This window comes from Hypomesus nipponensis, chromosome 1 (genome assembly GCF_054491055.1).
Source record: "Hypomesus nipponensis isolate SF chromosome 1, ASM5449105v1, whole genome shotgun sequence".
In the NCBI taxonomy this organism is placed as follows: Eukaryota; Metazoa; Chordata; class Actinopteri; order Osmeriformes; family Osmeridae; genus Hypomesus; species Hypomesus nipponensis.
In genome coordinates, this window is record NC_140361.1 from 6,029,143 (window position 1) to 6,046,781 (window position 17,639).

The 17,639-nt window shown below is 45.2% G+C and overlaps 1 protein-coding gene across 2 annotated transcripts; it reads left to right on the forward strand.

The window, feature by feature from the left end:
- Window positions 1-335: 335 nt before the first annotated feature.
- fmr1 (fragile X messenger ribonucleoprotein 1) lies at window positions 336-7,047 on the forward strand. 2 transcript variants are annotated; one of them, XM_084698998.1, is made up of 15 exons: window positions 336-694; window positions 1,293-1,345; window positions 1,740-1,842; window positions 2,537-2,608; window positions 2,868-3,016; window positions 3,249-3,342; window positions 3,477-3,593; window positions 3,746-3,916; window positions 4,181-4,259; window positions 4,483-4,595; window positions 4,814-4,900; window positions 5,021-5,240; window positions 5,618-5,830; window positions 6,018-6,097; window positions 6,844-7,047. In XM_084698998.1, exons 1-15 carry the CDS (start codon window positions 644-646, stop codon window positions 7,015-7,017), a joined length of 1,776 nt encoding a protein of 591 aa, XP_084555124.1. In that variant the 5' UTR covers window positions 336-643; the 3' UTR covers window positions 7,018-7,047. The 2 variants fall into 2 exon arrangements, with proteins under 2 accessions (XP_084555124.1, XP_084555125.1); XM_084698999.1 differs by having other exon boundaries at window positions 338-694; window positions 1,740-1,833.
- Window positions 7,048-17,639: the final 10,592 nt, after the last annotated feature.

The following is a 17,639-nucleotide window of genomic DNA, read 5'->3' on the forward strand; positions in this document are numbered from 1 at the left end:
ACAAAAAAAACTGTGTGCAACCGGATATAGATGGATGGAGCCGATGGTCACCAAATCCATCTACACCCACCGGAAGAGCATACAGTAGCGGAAAAACATATAAAGCAGAAAAGGTGTCTTTAATCTGGTCAATCTTTAAATGACACATGATACGATATGAAGATATATAGTGTATCAGACTGCCATTGGTATTTATATCACTTGAACTTCGAAAATCAGTCAACATTTGAAATCCGAAATTGCATATATAGCAGTTATATTGTATTAGTAATGCAAATAAACAATCTTCAGGGAACCACCTTTGTTGTGTTAAAGCGATCTAGATGGCAGGAAGGAAATAATGACAGCTGACCCTTGGACTTGCTACAGTACTCAAGTTGTCACGTGCTGAGGAAAAGGGAGGCTCTTCTGTTGACATCAATGCACTCAAGAGCAATTGATGCAAGTCACATAATCGTATATGTTTCGCTTTCGTTTCACTTAGAATTGTTTACTTGTATGATTGGAAACCGAAACATTTGAGTGCATATACCGTTAACGGTAGAGTCGTTGCAAGAGTCAGCACCGCAGTGTAGCTATCACGCGACTGGAGTACTGTTGGCTAGCAAGCTAACGCTGCTTGCAACTATTTAACGTTAGTGTCATGGACGAGCTAACAGTGGAAGTCAGAGGAACGAGCGGTGCTTTTTATAAGGTATGGTGATTTTCACGGTACGATTATATCAATTAAGTGTCGTTAATATTTTTATAATGCAAAATATTCCTAAATGATATGCTATTGAGGTAGCGTGGTATAATGTTGACACGGGTCAGCTACAGGCCTCCGCTAGCTAGGCTAGCTCTAACGATAGCTATGCTACAATTCTAGCTTGTAGTAGCAGGTAAGCTATTTGTGATACACCGCTACCTTATCAGATACCACTTAACAATCTTGTTAGCTAGCTGTCCAACTAGCAAGATATTGCAAACTCAATGCTAAGCATCCTTTCCAGCTCTTGTCTGGCTAGCTAGCCACAACATCCCTCCTGCTAGTTGCAGCTTACTAGCTTGTCTTTGCTACCTCTGCTCTCAAGAATTCCCTTCTGGTAGTTAGTTACGCTTACTAGCTAGCTGGTTGTCTTTAGCTTTCTAACATCTGCCAAGATAATAGCTTTCCAGAAAGCTTAATGCATGGAGCTAATGTTGTCGTGCTTGCTAGGTAAGCTACCTACGTACAGGTGACTCTATTTTGGTTTAAGGACGGTTGTGGCTGGAATAAACCTTCTTATCTATCCCTCACCTTTCCCTTTCAGGCCCATGTGAAGGACGTACACGAAAGCACTGTCACGGTTTCATTTGAAAACAAGTGAGTACTTTAATGCAGTTAACTTATATAGTTATAAGGCTATGGAAATCGGCATAACAAAGTAATCCTAACCGGCTAGCTTGTTGGCTTTATCAACAAATTCTGCAAGAAAGAATGTCACTTTCTACCACCCAAGACATTTAGACGTGGCGCTAAGAAGTTAATTGCAATTAGGTGCAACACCTATCGCTGCAGTTGTTCATTAGCCGTGTGGCTTCAATGATTTTCCATCTGTCAAATAAATGCCCTTTCTCATGTGCACTACTACACTGCTAAAATATATTTTTGGTGTTTGTCAGTGAAAGTATGGAAAGAGAACAGGGCAGTGGCATTACAATGGAATCCGGAAACTCTCTGTCATCAAATTTGGTTTTGACATTTTACTCTTCTTCAGCTGGCAGCCAGAGCGTCAAATTCCCTTCCACGATGTTCGCTTTCCACCACCCACTGGTTTTCAGAAAGAGATCAACGAGAGCGATGAAGTAGAGGTACGTGCTGTAAGTAAAGGAGAAGGACTGCTCACCTACTAGTCAATATAGGCTTCCACCAGCTGTATACTGTGAAGACTGATTTTGGGCCACACTCAAACTGCATATATAAAGCCCTTTGTAATTTATCTTTTTACTCAACAGAAACTGTAAAAATGATGGACCATAACTGGTATCTTATGGTCTATTTCTAACCATGCGCAGATCAATTCCTATATAGATCATTGCATTTGTGCAGCACTTTGTGCAGCTGCAGTTAACCCCAGAGTGATAAACAACCCAGTTAAGGTCATTGAAGATCTCAAACCATGTCAAGACGTTCAAAGTCGCTCTCAAAATACACCTGAAGACACCCGTCAATCGGTTGGGGAAGAACATTGACAAAACTCTTCTGCCCATGTCCTCTCAGTTGTTGCTTGACTGTAAGTTTGATGCGACACGTATCAAGATCCGTGACGCTGTCATACATACAAGTTATTACAATGGCGAGAGGAGACTCCAGGGAGCTCCCCTCTCGGTGTTTGAGCAAGCTCAGTCAACATGCATGTGTGGGGACCCTGCCCTGTAGAAACTGAGTTACTGTCTCAACATCCCATATGCTTCTGGATTTCCCCCAGGCCCGATACATTTAGAACCTTATTTCCAGTCCAGCACCATACCTGTTGTGTCAGTATATGAAACGTGTGTTCTGTGTTCCCCCCAGGTGTATTCTCGAGCCAACGACAAGGAGCCCTGCGGCTGGTGGCTAGCCAAGGTCCGCATGGTCAAAGGAGAGGTGAGGGCTACTTGCCGAGAGTTTGTTTGCCCTCACACTTGCCCTCTTCCATTCTTTCTATTGACCCAAGGCAAAGTGTGAATGAGGGCTGAACATGTAAGCGCACCCCGGCCAGGCAGAGGGTTTAACAGCTGTTCTCGGGTCTTTCTCTAGCTGTGGCTGAAAGCTCAACTGTCATTCCATGTACCAGTGGTTCTCTCCATGTGTCTGCTGAACAATCCCATGTAATCCATTTATTTTTCTGCCCACCCAATTTTAGTTTTATGTGATCGAGTATGCCGCTTGCGATGCCACTCTCAACGAAATAGTCACTCTGGAAAGGTTACGGCCTGTCAACCCCAACAAGCCGGCTACAAAGAACACCTTCCTGAAAATAAGACTGGACGTTCCAGAGGATCTACGGCAAATGTAAGCAAGCTTACATTTAATTATTTTTTTCAAGTAGGCTGGGTCCTTAAACATTGTTGAAGGCTGTAAACCTGAACGAGCCGTTCACAAAAAAGAACAATGTATTCAATTATCGTGAATTGTTCAAGGCTCTTCCGCAGCTTTGTGTTATCAATGTTCCCTCCCTCTCTATCTCTCTCTCTGTCTCTCTCCTCTCTGTCTCTCTCTGTCTCTCTCCTCTCTCTCTCTGCAGGTGTTCGAAAGAGTCGGCACACAAGGACTTTAAAAAAGCAGTGGGTGCATTTAACATAACGTATGACTCGGACAAGAAGCAGCTGCTTATTCTGGTGGGTCTGGCTGTTGCTTTAAGTCAGTAGAGAATTGGATTCCCTGAAATGACATGTCTGTTGCATAGCAGACCTGTACATTTCTATAATGTTTCTTCTGTACTGGACGTGTTCGTCTTTTCTTTGGTCTGTAGTCGGTGAATGAAGTGACCACCAAGAGGGCCAACATGATGAGCGACATGCACTTCAGGAGCTTGCGGACCAAGCTGTCTTTGATGCAGAGGAACGAGGAGGCTAGTCGCCAGCTGGAGGTACACAGAACCTCAGATTCACGGTCAAGGCGTCAAACTCGATAAGCAACTCATGGGTCCTTATTCAGTATGCACGGCTGCTAACGGTATGCCAATACACTGTGTGTGTGTGCACGTGTGTGTGTGCGTGTGCGTACTTGGTCCTTGCGCAGAGCTCTCGACAGTTGGCATCCCGGTTCCACGAGCAGTTTGTGGTGCGTGATGACCTCATGGGCCTGGCGATCGGCACCCACGGCGCCAACATCCAGCAGGCCCGCAAGGTCCCCGGGGTCACCACCATCGACCTGGATGAAGAGACCTGCACCTTCCACATCTACGGAGAGGTAGCTATCAGCTCCTTTCCCTCCCTAGCTAAATTCTAGGATGTAGAACAAGGCCCAAACTGAGGATCTGACCCAAGCAAACACCAAGGAGCTTCCCTAACCAAGGCCCATGATTGGACCTAACCCAAGCCCTGCTACCCAGCCCCAGACAAGTTGCTCAAATCAAATGAGACTCCCAGGGCAGAAGAAGTTAACTGAATTCCAGACCAGAACGCGTCTGTGAGCCGTGATTGATACAGCCTGGTGCTGTTCTTGGTTCTTTAGGACCAGGAGGCGGTGAGGAAGGCCAGGAGTTTCCTGGAGTTCTCCGAAGACGCCATCAAAGTTCCCAGGAACCTAGTGGGTAAGCCAAACTTGGACCGAGCGGAACGGTGTGTCGGTAAAAACCCTAAACCACAAAGAAGTGGAGTGGCAAGAAACTTGATTATTAAATAAATAACTTTGCTGGTCCCCAAGACCTATCGACATAACGGTAGACTCAATGATTGTATGTGGCCTAAGTTAATTAAGATTAGGTTCTCTATGGACTCTTTCAACTGCTTTAATCTGCTTCCTTCTACTTCCAGGAAAAGTGATAGGGAAGAATGGCAAGCTGATCCAGGAGGTGGTGGATAAGTCGGGGGTGGTCCGAGTGAGGATCGAGGCAGAGAACGATAAGAAGCCTGTACTGGTGGATGAGGTCAGTGGGTTGATGGAAAAACAACTTCAACTTTATTTGTTCCCGGAGGACAATTTAGTTTTGCAGCAAGACATAAAACCAGCCATAGATATAGACTATAAAATAAGGGGAGGGAGCTCGGGGAGGGGGGGGGGTGTTAATGTGGAACTGCCTGCCTGTACTCTCCATTTATCTCATCCTCTTTACAACTCCCCTCCCCATCTCTCTCTCCATCTCAGGGCATGGTGCCGTTTGTTTTTGTGGGTACAAAGGAGAGCATCTCCAATGCCAAGGTGCTCCTGGACTACCACCTCAACTATCTGAAGGTCAGCTCCGACATCCTGCTGCATGTGTACCACACCTGTCACTCAATGGACTGCCTTACACTGCTTAGCTAAAGCACCGGCCAATCCGACGACGGCTCATCTGTATCCCTCCTCTTCCAGGAAGTGGACCAGCTGCGTATGGAGCGCCTGCAGATCGACGAGCAGCTGAGGCAGATAGGAGGCGGGCCGAGAAGCCAGGGTGGCCGCATAGAGAAGGGACTGGTCATTGACAACGGCATGGGGCTGGGCTTGAACCTGGGGCTGGGGCTGAGCGCCCAGAGAGGGGGGAAGCCGTACACCAGGGGGGGGCGTGGACGCAGAGGGCCCCCTTTCGCTTCAGGTAGCTGTGTGGACAGACATTTGTGTATGTGTGTTGGGCGGGGGGGGGGGGGGGGGGGCGGGGTAGCTATCAATTTAGTCCATTCAGAATGTAAATATCAGCGTTTGAAATTTGAGGAATCCAATCAGAAGAATTGGAATCATCTGGGATCAGATGGCTGAGCGGTTAGGGAGTCGGACTATTAATCAGAAGGTTGTTGGTTCGATTCCTGGCCGCGCAAAATTACATTGTGTCCTTGGGCACCCTACTTGCCTCTGGGGGAATGTCCCTGTACTAACTGTAAGTCGCTCTGGATAAAAGGGTCTGCTAAATATGCAAATGTCGGAATTTGTTCCCCAATCCAATTTACGATCTGTGCTCTGCGTGTGTTCCATCAGGCACCAACTCGGAGGCTTCCAACGCGTCCGAGACGGAGTCCGACCACAAGGACGAGCTCAGCGACTGGTCCCTGGCGCCCGCCGACGAGCTCATGGGGAGCGGGCTGGGTGGCGGCAGCGGCTTCCCCAAGCGGCCAGACCAGAGGAAGAGAGGAGGGGGGGGGCCGCGAGGCCGGGGGGGAAGAGGCCGGGGAGGCGGGGGAGGGTTCAAAGGTGAGGATCAGGAGGAGAGGCCGGACGTCTTCTGTGTTAGCTTGTTGTTGTAGTATTCCATGTTCAAGGCCCCTCATTACACTGTCCATTGCAGACTCCATACCCTGTGGGATGGATGTAGCGGGTTTGTTGTCGTACGTCATATTCTTGTTTTGAATGAAAGTGTCTGTTTCCTCTTGGGAAGCAGCTGAGGACATCCAGTGGAGCGACGCGCGCCCTCGTAACATCCGGGACACTAAGATGAGGCCACCGGAAGATTCTCTACAGGTAAGACTCTCACGACCACAATCACCCAAAGATGTCTCGACTTAAAAGTTCACATCCCTTTCTGCCCCCTCATCATAATGCCATTCCAGAAGAAGCTCTCAGCTTCCTCCCATTAGATGCTTCTCCTTCAAGAATTTCTAGGCGTTACACCGCCTTCGTTATACTATTCCACCACTAGGTGATGCTCTTAGCGTATGTTCTAGCTCCATTGCTGTGGCTCGGTGTTTGGAAGGCTGTTGGCTTGAGAATGAGCTCAGGGAGCTGGTGAATGTGGCCCTCTGAGGAGCTGGCATGGTCTGTGAACATGCACATTTTCAGAAATAGCATTTTGTCAGTCTGGGGATCACTCGCAGAGGCATACACATTTGTGGTGATACACAAAGGCGATTGAATGAGGATAAATGCTACAATTTGTACAACCATGAAACACATTGTAAAATGAAACCTCCATTCACTCATCCACGATACATACAATACAGTACAGCTAATCACTGCAAACCGTGAATCAACTGGGTGGATTATATATTGATTCGATTTCTTCGTAGCGCAGAGGGAACCTGGGGCCTTGCACTTCCTTTCAGAGGGAGGAAAGTGTTGTTGACAAATCATACCTTCCCCGGCCTGTGTGTTTCTGTTCGGGTCCATACTTCAACCAAGTCAGCTGGCCAAGTGGCTCTTAATCGACCACCATTTTGTTTCCTGAAGAAATGACCTGTGTGAACTTTCCTGTCTGGCTGCTGTTGCAGATTCGCGTGGACGGTAACAACGAGCGGAGCGTGCACGCAGCCCGCGCCTCCACTGACGTTCCGGCCCGCCAGAGGCCCTTCAAGGAGCGAGGGCTGAAGAAGGACAAGCAGGAGAGTCCTGACGCCGCCGCCGCCGCCTCCGCTCCCCCTCCGCTGGTGAACGGGGTGTCGTAGAGTAAAAGTCCCCTCCCCCCCACCCCCCACCCCCTTCCTCCACACACACACACACACACACACACACCTTGGGCTCGCTCTCTGTCACACCCACAGACACACAGACACCCACACTTTGTCATCGATTCCCTAAGCTTCTACGTTAGACTTGTCAGGCCAAAGAGGAGCCGGTAACGGATGAGGGAGAAACAAAGTGCTTTGGAGCCCCCGGCTGTGAGGTGCCGCGGAGGGGCTGGGGGCCGGGCTGGGGGCCGGGCTGGGGGCCGGGCTGGGGGCCGGGCTGGGGGCCGGGCTGGGGGCCGGGCTGGGGGCCGGGCTGGGGGCCGGGCTGGGGGCCGGGCTGGGGGCCGGGCTGGGGGCCGGGCTGGGGGCCGGGCTTGGGCTCTTCTGGTTCAGGCTCGGCTCTGGTGAGTTTTTTGTGTACAGTGAAAGAATTCCGAGAGGGTTTTCTGTTTGGATTGAAAGGGAAGGCAGAGACGGGGAGAGTGTTTCTTTTCTACTAATAGACATTGCTGACAGCTACCCATGGGACTGTTCTTCTCAGCTGTTGGTCTAAAGGTGTTTCAGTAGAAGACCCTAATTGGTCATGATGTGTTTCCTATGGGTCTGGTTTTTCTATCAACATCTCTCATTGTTGTCTCACCTTTTTGTCCTGGGCTGCGTTCAAACAATTTGACGTTTTCCAACAGCTTGTAAAATAAATATTTTATTATTATTATTTGTAGTTGTTTTTTGAAACGTTAAGCACCGCCTCTTAACGTTCCGTGTCGTAACCGTTAATTCCCCATTCGGTGGGCGTGTTATAATGTCACAGGCTGGCAAAACATCATGGTGATACTATTTCCACTGTTCTTTATCAGCTTCCTGCATTGCCACATTTCTTGAAATGGTCAGTCAGTACTGCTAGTTTTTCTTTCAGTTTTGTTAAATCAGCTCTTGAACGCAGTCCAGGTGTGGGGGTTCACCCCTTCAGTGTCTGGATCCTTGTCACTTACCAAGACATGGAGCTCCATACCACCAGTCTCAGTCTGCAACACTTTCCGTTGGCGCTTGATCTACTCAAGTGCTCCTTGGGATTGACTGAATTTGACAAATGTATTTTACCAAGATATGTTCACAATGTGGTTCAAGAATTACATTAAACAACAGTTTCTAGAGGCGCCAATAGAAAACAAAAAAATGTAGAATGGAAAATAAGAAAGAAAAAAAATCATACCAACCTTTTTGTCTGATCTGTGCCTTTAATATTGTGTGGATAGTATCACAACTAGAAGTCCAATTCAGGGAAAAAGACATTTAAACAACAGAGATGTAACTTGTGCTCATGTGCGGTAGTCGACGTAGCTCAACTTTGGAGACATGAGTCATTTTGTCTTTTTTAACATGGGGATGCATGTGTGTCTTCATCCTAGGGGGAGGGAAGGGTTGCTGTGGAGGGAAACCGAGGCTCAGTCTCAAGATGAGACTGGTTTCTGTTCCCTCAGGCCCAGGACCGCTTCAGTAGAGACAGTAATGGACTCCTTTTTTGCTAGTGATGGAAACCATTTTCTCTCTCAGCAGGAGGGTAAAGAAAGACCATGAACTCAATATCTTCTCCAACCCGCACAGCTACCAGATCCAAACTCATATATCAAAGGTTGTGATGAAGCCTGAAAACAATACGGTGATATTTCATGCCACCGGTTTATTAGTTGTACATTATACTATTGGCACAGGTCTGTATGGGTCTCTCTTTTTTTTTATGTGATTATTCTTAGTGCACCAGACCAGGATATTGAGAACATGGTATTTTCAATATTTGTCAGCCTACTGTTGCTCTGCATTTTTACAGTATCAATGTGCAACAAGCCTTTTGGCACGATTCTGTCGAAACCTAAACATATTGTTAATAGTATGGGAACAGCTGGTCATATCTGACTGTAATTGTTACTGGAAGAAAACGTTTTTGGATACTGTGTATATTACAATTCTCATTTGTAAAAAAAAAAAAAAAAAAAAAAAAAAAGAAAAAAACAAACAAGAAAAAGGTTTTTACTGTTGTTTCAGATTGAACTTGAAATGTGCACTTACCATTCTTTTTGTGTTATCTGCAACAGCTAAATAATATTGACTATATAATAAACTATGATGTAAAGTTTTTTTTTTTTTTTTTTTTTTTTTTGGCAGGTGAATCACACAAATGCTGTTAATGTCTAGATAACCCTTATAGCTAACTCCTGAGTCACTGTACCTTATAGCCTACTATGAGGGAGAAGGACGTAGACAGATGCTTAGTTTCTATGTTAAATTGTGTGTCTTATCTGACCCCTGCTTGTACAGTTGAACTGAACCTAGTTTACAGTTGCAGACTTCTCTTTTTTAATTTTATTTTTTACAAACTTACTGACTGTGAGGGTATTCTTAGTGTCTTGTTTATATTTATTTTCCTTTCTCTTGTTCAGTTGTTTACGCTAAATTGTACGATGAAGCGCAGTTAAGAAAACTCCCAAGCAAATCCACAGCTGGAAAGCTTGCTGGCTAGTAATCGCTCTTTGTCCTGTTCCTCCGCTTCTGTTTCTCTGTCAAATAAGGCCGCTCTCCCAACCAATCACCAGGTAGCATTCTGACATGTGTGCTTAATTCAGATTGAGTGTGGAGGTGGGTGTTCATCAATGGGCATCTTCATCCCAAGCGTCATCACATTCTGATGAACACGCCCACAATTGTACTTGAGCTTCTTAGGTTTTGTATGAGATGAGAGAGACTGAGACGAGCTGTGTCTTATTATGGAAGAAACTGATTGCAGGGCTTTTGGTTGCAGGTTGGTGGTAAAGATCTGCAAAGAGCAGGGGGTATGGAGTGCCTAACTCGAAGTACGTTGCTTTTAATGAATGATGCGGGGAGGACTGCACTAACTCACCTTGAGAACTCTCCAGTCCTCCATATCGATCTAAAAGTCATCTGATGGTAATCATACATTTTACATGTCTCATAGCCATTCCTAATGCATTTATTAAAAATATGTAATGGAAAAGTGGGCAATTGGATATGGAGGGAGCTTTTCTAGTCCATCGATCACATGGACTGGTAGCGGCTCTCCATTCTAGACAAGCACATCACGTAAGCTGCATCCTGTTCCTCACCTGCTTGAGGTAAATCTCTAACTCAGTTGGATAGGGGAAACAGACACTTCTTTACACAGCACGTCACCCAATCCAGGCGACATCATATCTGATTTGAAATGGGGTAGAGGACAGAAGGTTGCATGCCCTGAGAATTGGAATCTGGCCGTCCTCTTGAGATAACACTGGCTCACTGGCCCTCTGGCTCTAGTTTTCTCCCAGCGGACCGCAACACAAATCAGATAAAGGCCACAATTGTCCCACTATCAAAACAATATCTCAGTCCACAAAGTCGTCTTCTGAGACTCAAAAGTGTTGCCAAACAGACTGTTTTTTATAGTAATTTATTTTTGGGAATGTATAAAACCAATACTAAGACACAAAATATTGTAAAGGAAAAAAGTTATTGCACTCCTTTGGCTGTTGTGGTTGAGAAATGGAACTGAAATACTGTAGATATCAAAAACAATGGTAGAAGCGACCTTGTATGTTATTAACTGCACTTTGGGCAATATTTTCTTTGTACATATTAGCGTATACAGATTGGGTTATATGTCGACATTGTTTGGTTATAGTGCAATATATTTTGTATGCAAGCAGTTTCAATAAATAAAGTTTGATCTTCCTCTGCTACTTACACTCTTTTTCTAGCACTTCAAAAAAAGTCATTGACATGTCATAGTGAGTGTGGGTATAATAACTGCACTGTGTATTCTCTGTATTTACTACTGTATACACATTAGTTTGATTTTACCTTGATGTCCTACACATAGATTGCCTACTGTTAGACGTGTCGCCAAATATTCTTTGTTGAAAATATATATTACTTTTTAAGTAAGCCTGATGGATCTGTATAGGATGTGTATCAAGCACTTGTAGTGTTTCCTTTTGGCCACATGGTGGCACCCTGGTACAGCAGTGGTTGAGAGGACTTGGCTCTCAAGGCCAAAGCGGCTGATTGTGTTTAACACATTGAGCATTCACGGAAAGAACCCGAGCAGGATAGCTTCTGCTGTATGTACGTGCCAATTAGACTGGGTACAAAACAAAAGAACACTTACTTGTAATTTGTTTCCGCTTTCTTTATGGTCTCTGCCCTGCTCTGTTGGGTTCACATATCCCCTTTCTTCTTTCTTCCTTCTGTCTGTCTACATCTCTCCCTCCGTCTCTATCCAGTCCTTCTTCTTGATTGCCACCACAGCCCCCCCCCTGCCCTCCCCCCCTCTGTTTGCAGTAAAGCCAGTCATTTTTTGTATCTCAGACTGACCTAGTTTTGGTCAGCCATTCGGTTGCAGCAGCAGTAGTGAGGCAGTGAGAGATATCAGGCCTGGGAGAAGGCCCGTGGCCCCCCCCCCCTCCAGCCCACTCTCATTGCTCTTTTCCTTCTTGTCCAACTTTGTTCAGTACCCCCCCCTTATCCCCCTCTCCCCCAAAGAGTCCTCCATCTGGTCCTGGGCCCTCCATAGCTACACACTCATACACATGGACCTCTGATCGTACTCTACAGCACACACACAATCTGGGTCTGTCTCATGCCTATCCACCTCAACCCCATCGCCTGATCTGTCATGATTATTACTCATGACAAATTAATGACAACACTTAAGAATGTGCCTGGAGTAGTATTTAATCAGTGTTTTACGATAGGTGATTCATCTGATACCATTATTATTCATTAAAATGGTCTTAGGGCTGAAGGCTGGTTTTGGTTTTGGTAAGGAGCAGCACGGGGTCATTTAAGAAAGCTTGCTTGACACAATGTGTTCAATTCAGGAAGCATTTTTCGTTTGTTTGTTGTTCCACGTCTTTTTCAGCAGACAAATTAGCATTCTGTGCTTTTCTACAACTCACAGCAACCAAATCCGACAGAGTTGCATGTTGTAATACAGTGTTGATAAGAGGTGCTTTGTTGTCGAGCGTTTCCTCAGCTCCTCTTTACTGGTGCCGTTCTCCTCCGTCTCTGTGTCTTCTGTTTCTCTGAAATGGGCCAAACTTTCCCTGGCATGTTTATAATGCCCACCAGTCAATAGCACAGCTTCAGGAAGCAATCCTCACTTCCCCAATGTGACACCATGGATTAGCTTTCCCTTTATTGAGCTGCCAAGGTTCCTGCGAGATGCAGTGTGTGCCTCGGTGCTTGTATATCATTGTGTGTGAGTGCATATGGATTTTTGTCATATCTGAAGCACTCCAGGTCAAGACCATACCCATGGCTAAGAGTTTGACAGATAGGTCCAAACATGAATACAACTACAAACACACACACACACACCGTTTCCAAAACTGCCAACTGCCTACAAACCCTTAACAAGCGCCATCTTCCTTGACTTTCCAATTAGCAAAGCCACAAAGTCTTTGATTCAAAAAAATGTCAGCCAAGCTTGTTGAATTCTACAAACAAGTTAGGACTGATGGTGTTCTGAAGAAATGAAATGGGAGAAGGATGAAAACACAGGCAGCGTTTGGATGTTTTCCAAGCAAGTGAATAATACACAACACAGACTGTTCAAAGTCCTATTAGGCTTCTGTTGGAAATAAATCACGAAACAAATAAAGACTAGTGGCTCCATTACATCCCCCCCACACAGTTTTAATTAGTGGTACGGTCCTTTCCTCTTACCTAACTTTATATCCATCCACATATTGAGGTAATTGAGGATGCAGTCATCGCCATTATGTTTAGCGCACTTGCATTGATGGATGTGGAGGGGGTTGTGGTGTTAAAAACACTGGCTATGACCTCTTAATTGAAAACTGAAATTAAAGTATTGATTTTAGTATTTTTCTCAAGACAAATGGACCTGCGTGGCTCTACGTCTGTACAGCCATGTGGCGGAGGAGCTGAGAGCCAGCGAGACCGTTTGATAGTCATTCACTTTATTCATTTGCCTTGAGGGCAGAAACAAAGAGCCTCAATCTAGAGTGGTTGTGCGTGCACACATATCCAGTATGTGGTGTGTGTGTGTGTGTGTGGTGTGTGTGCCTGTGGTGGAGGCATGTTCTTGCATGTGTGTGTGTCGGTGTTTGAGTGTGTCTTGCATGTGTGTGTATGTGTGTGCAGTATGGAGCATTTGCTGGATTCAAGTATTTGGTCCTGTGTAAGCATTTTGGACCCATGTCATTATGTTCTGCAACGGGCCGACAAGAATTCACCTCCCAATGTTGGGTGACCTTCTCAAGTCATAGCTGCTCTTATGCTATGCCTTTGTAGCGGGTAGTGGTTACCTGCATAAGTCTCCATTCCAAATATTTTGAAACATTCAGCAATGTCTAAAACTCTCTCATCCATCAAGAGAAACACTCACGCTGTCAAATTACGTTTTTAAATGGAGTTATTTAGAATCCCATGTCAGATGGTTGTCTGCTAACTCATCGTGATCACTTTGAAGCCTGCCCCCTGCCTCACTGTCTACTCACCCAACCCACTAATGAGGCTGTGCCTGTGTAATTCTCAGCTATCTGATATCTTATCTCTCTGAAAGAGACACAATGACACACTGTGAACAAACTCCACCGCCTCTTTATCTCGCTGTGGACGAGACTTGAAGCGGTTTTGTTCTACTGCTGCACACACACACAAACACACACTGCTGAGTCGAGATGTGGTGTTTATAAAATGTCAGTCATGTTCAATGGTAAGAGGAAGTCTCTGTCAATTTGCGTTGTGCTTGCCTCTGTGTGTGTATGCGTGCGTTTTGAGGGGCATTTCTCCTTCCCCATTGAATTTATTTCTATTGAAATTAGTTATTACTTTACATGCCAATTAGTAAGAATAGACACGCACACATCCAAGCTTATCCCTCAATACATTGGGGCCCCAAGGCCTGATCAAACCTTTGAAATACTTTCTGGCCCTTTCTAGAACCTTCTAAAAAGCAGGTGAGACACCCAGCCTCCAGAGCTGTGCTTGGGTTTCATGGAGATGTTTTGATGGCAAAGAGCAGGAATTTTACTCATCTTCCTGCTTTCTCTTCTTCTTCTCCTCCCTCTGTTGTTTCGTCCAATCACAGTTAGTCCAGTCTCAGAGCAGAATGAAAGGGAAAATACGAGTCATTTTTCCACCCTCTTTCCTGACCACAGATGACTTTTCTGCGATTGTATGACCCACTCTGTGTATACAGGTGTGTGTGTGTACACACGGATGTGTAGGTGGGCCCATATGCATGCCTGTGTGTGTGTCCGCAGTCTGTGTGTGAGTGTGTGTGTGCATGGACGGCCGTGCTTGGGTCTGTGTGTGATGGCCTCAGATGTTGGTGTGGGCTCGGTGAGTAGTAGGTTGTTGCCGAGAAACAGAGAGCTCTATAAACATTAGGACCGCCCATTAGGCACATCTGCTTCCCTCGTCCTGATTGATGGTCTTGTCCAGACACACTCACCAATGCCTAGTACAGGAGCAAGCCCAGCACAAGATAGCATGTGTGTGTGTGTGTGTGTTTACATGCATGCATGCGTGAGCAATCGTGTGCATGCACCGCCACAGGCATTTTGATACATATATTTACTGTACAATGTTTTTGTTCCCGTGCTCGTGCACGTGCACGTGCGTGCCCGCTATGTGCCCTCGTGCACATTTTAAATGTATTTTTAGTGCATGGCTGTCAGCAAATTATTCGGAGCCTTTCAGATTCCTGACAAGGTTAGCGTACTCCGGGCGACTTCTTCCCCCTGATTTGGAGAAGACTAATCTGTCACGGAGGGGAGAGATGTTTTGGTGCTGCGGTGTGTGAAATGTCAGAGCCAGTATGCTGTCCCCGAGGTGCACTGGAGGAGAGAGGACGGATGAGTCACTGGGAGGACCAGACACAATCGGCAAGGAAACCAGTCCTTTTTCTGTAAGGGTGGTTTATGGTTTGTGTACTGTGACACGTGATCCATGGACTTTAATGGGCAATGTGTGGAGTGTGCGTGTTTCCGTTGATGTGTCTGTAAGTCTATCCATCCATCTGACTCTCATCTCTGTCTGTCAGATGGTCTGTGTGTGTGTGTTTGAGTGTAAGTGGCAGTGTGTGACTGCTGCAGATTGAGCAACAGTAGCTAGCACACCATCCTTTCCACGGGAGGCTAATATAGCACCCTTTACCATCCCATTGCTTTGGCAAACACTGTGATTAATAACAGCAATGTTCCAAACCTTTACTTTAAACCTGAGACGTGTGATTGACAGGTCATTCAGGTGAGGGCTGGAGAGTCAGAACGGTGTGTTTATAACAGTGCCTGGAGTTGTGGCGATGAGTGGTGACCCTGTCCAGTTTCAGACAGCAGTGAAAGATCTGACACTCCTATGATCAGCAGGACTGATACGCCTGTATTGGCCGAGCCTCATATCTCCCAGTACCCATCATGCTCGGCTGCCCTTCCCGCTGCAGTAACTCATGAGGAGAAAGAGAGAGAGAGACATAGAGAGACACAAAGAGAGAGATAGAGAGACAGAGACAGAGAGAGAGACAGAGAGACAGACAGAGAGAGAGACAGAGAGACGGAGAGAGAGAGAGAGAGAAATGTTCTGCCTCATACACAAACATCCTCTCATTTCCAATGTCTCTCTTTATTTCTCTCTCTGTCTGTCTGTCTCTCTTCCCATACAGCCTAATCCCCCTATCCCACAGTAAAACACTATCATTATCAATCCCCCTGGATCCTAGTGAAGGCCTCTAGACTTCTTTGATTCTGTTCTTCAAAGAACCACTGTCTATGTGGTCATTATTTCTACTGGGCCAACTTTCTCTGGCTCCACCAACAAACACATGAAGGTAGGAATATAAAAAAAGAAGACAGGAAATATATACATTTGTTTCTAAGCCAAGATTGAAATATTAAGAATTCAACACAAGAGATATGGAAAAATTGGTCTTGTAGCTTAATTTTTTATGTGTGAAGCAGGTTGGTAGCTTTCAATAACACTTATGTTATAAAATAGGTCAACATATCTATTTGTTTACATGGTGCCATGGCTTTCAGTTGTGGCCAGATTAGTCCAATTGTTTTTTGTGCATGCCAAACAGACTTGTTTCTCTAAAATAATATCCTTGTGTTATTGACATTCTGATGACTAGAGAACACTCATTGCCACTCAAGGCATCTGCTGTCTATCAGTTTTGTTTGTTTTGACATGGAATGGCTTCAAGGACATTCAGAATTAGTCAAGATGTGATTGTATGTATCCCACATTTTTATTTCCTTTTGTGACTTAATTGAAGCTTTTGGGTACATAAACACAGCACGGAGGAGAAACCTATGTGTGGCAGAAAAGAATTTCTCGGCTGAAATCAGCCAGAGGCACTTTCGTTCTGCGCTCAATGTCGTTGCTCTCTTTCTCTCTCTCTCTCTCTCTCTCTCTCTCTCTCTCTCTCTCTCTCTCTCTCTCTCTCTGTCTCTCTCTCTCTATTCCTCCCTTTCTCTATCTCTCTCTCTTTACACTCTGAAAGTGTCATGGATGACTGCTGCCTCAGAGAGGCTTTCAAGACAAAAAAAAGGCAAGACAAAAAATATGGAGTCTGGAGTGAATAGCACTGGCTCATAAAGAAAGCTAAATCATGACAGTCACCATGAAGCTGAGAAACGGTCCTTATTTTCTTATTGTACTTTTTTTCAATGGAAAATAACCAAAATAATTACTTCCTTAACTTGTAATTTATAATAAATAGCAAATGTGTATGAAATCTTTTTTTTTTATAGGATGGTTTATCTCTCAGTATGTCTACTTAAAATTTAAATTTAAAAGTCAGCTTGAATACCTGGTGTGAGCAAAACTAGCTACTCTGAAAGCCAAACTAGTGTTCAGTTTTGTTGCAAATACACTGTAACAACTCCAGCTTGGAGATTTTCAAGGCATCAACTCTATAGTTGAATTCATGGGTATCTCTTCATGTGCATGTGTGTGTCTGTGTCATGTACCTGAGTATGAGGTTGTGCAAAATATATACTGTATATATGTATTCTCTGCTGTCCCACCCACATTTGAAAACAATCCAACGCCCATGTGACACAAGGTGGATTCATCGTCGATGTCACCACTTTCGGATCGTCCATCTTTGTGTCTGTCTTTGCTCATACTGTATCTCTCAGGGGGGGAATGATGGACATTGTATGAATATCCATATTTAAACATTCAAGAATATTACTTATCTGTCTATCTTGAAAGGATTATTGTAGACAACGACCTAATATTATTCTAATGACAGTTCAATGTCGCTGGTAATGGTGAGTGTGTCTTCACATGTGCAATTGAGAGAGTTCAGCAGAACTGAGATAGCTAATTAGCACACTTAGGATCGCTCAGTGTCTCTGTGTGTAGAGAGAGTAGTGGTAGAGTTTCCGGCTGCCAATATCACTTGCAATTATTAATGAACCCACTGAAGAACCCAGCTACCGCATCACCACGCTCTTCAGATGGACGTCAGGTCTTCCGGAGTTAGGGGAGAGAAGAGGCATCGACACGTCGGTTAGTCACATGTAATCTCAGTTCTAAACTGTCTTCTACAGTTTTACCTTTCTAAAAAATCAGTGCACCTGCAAAGCTAA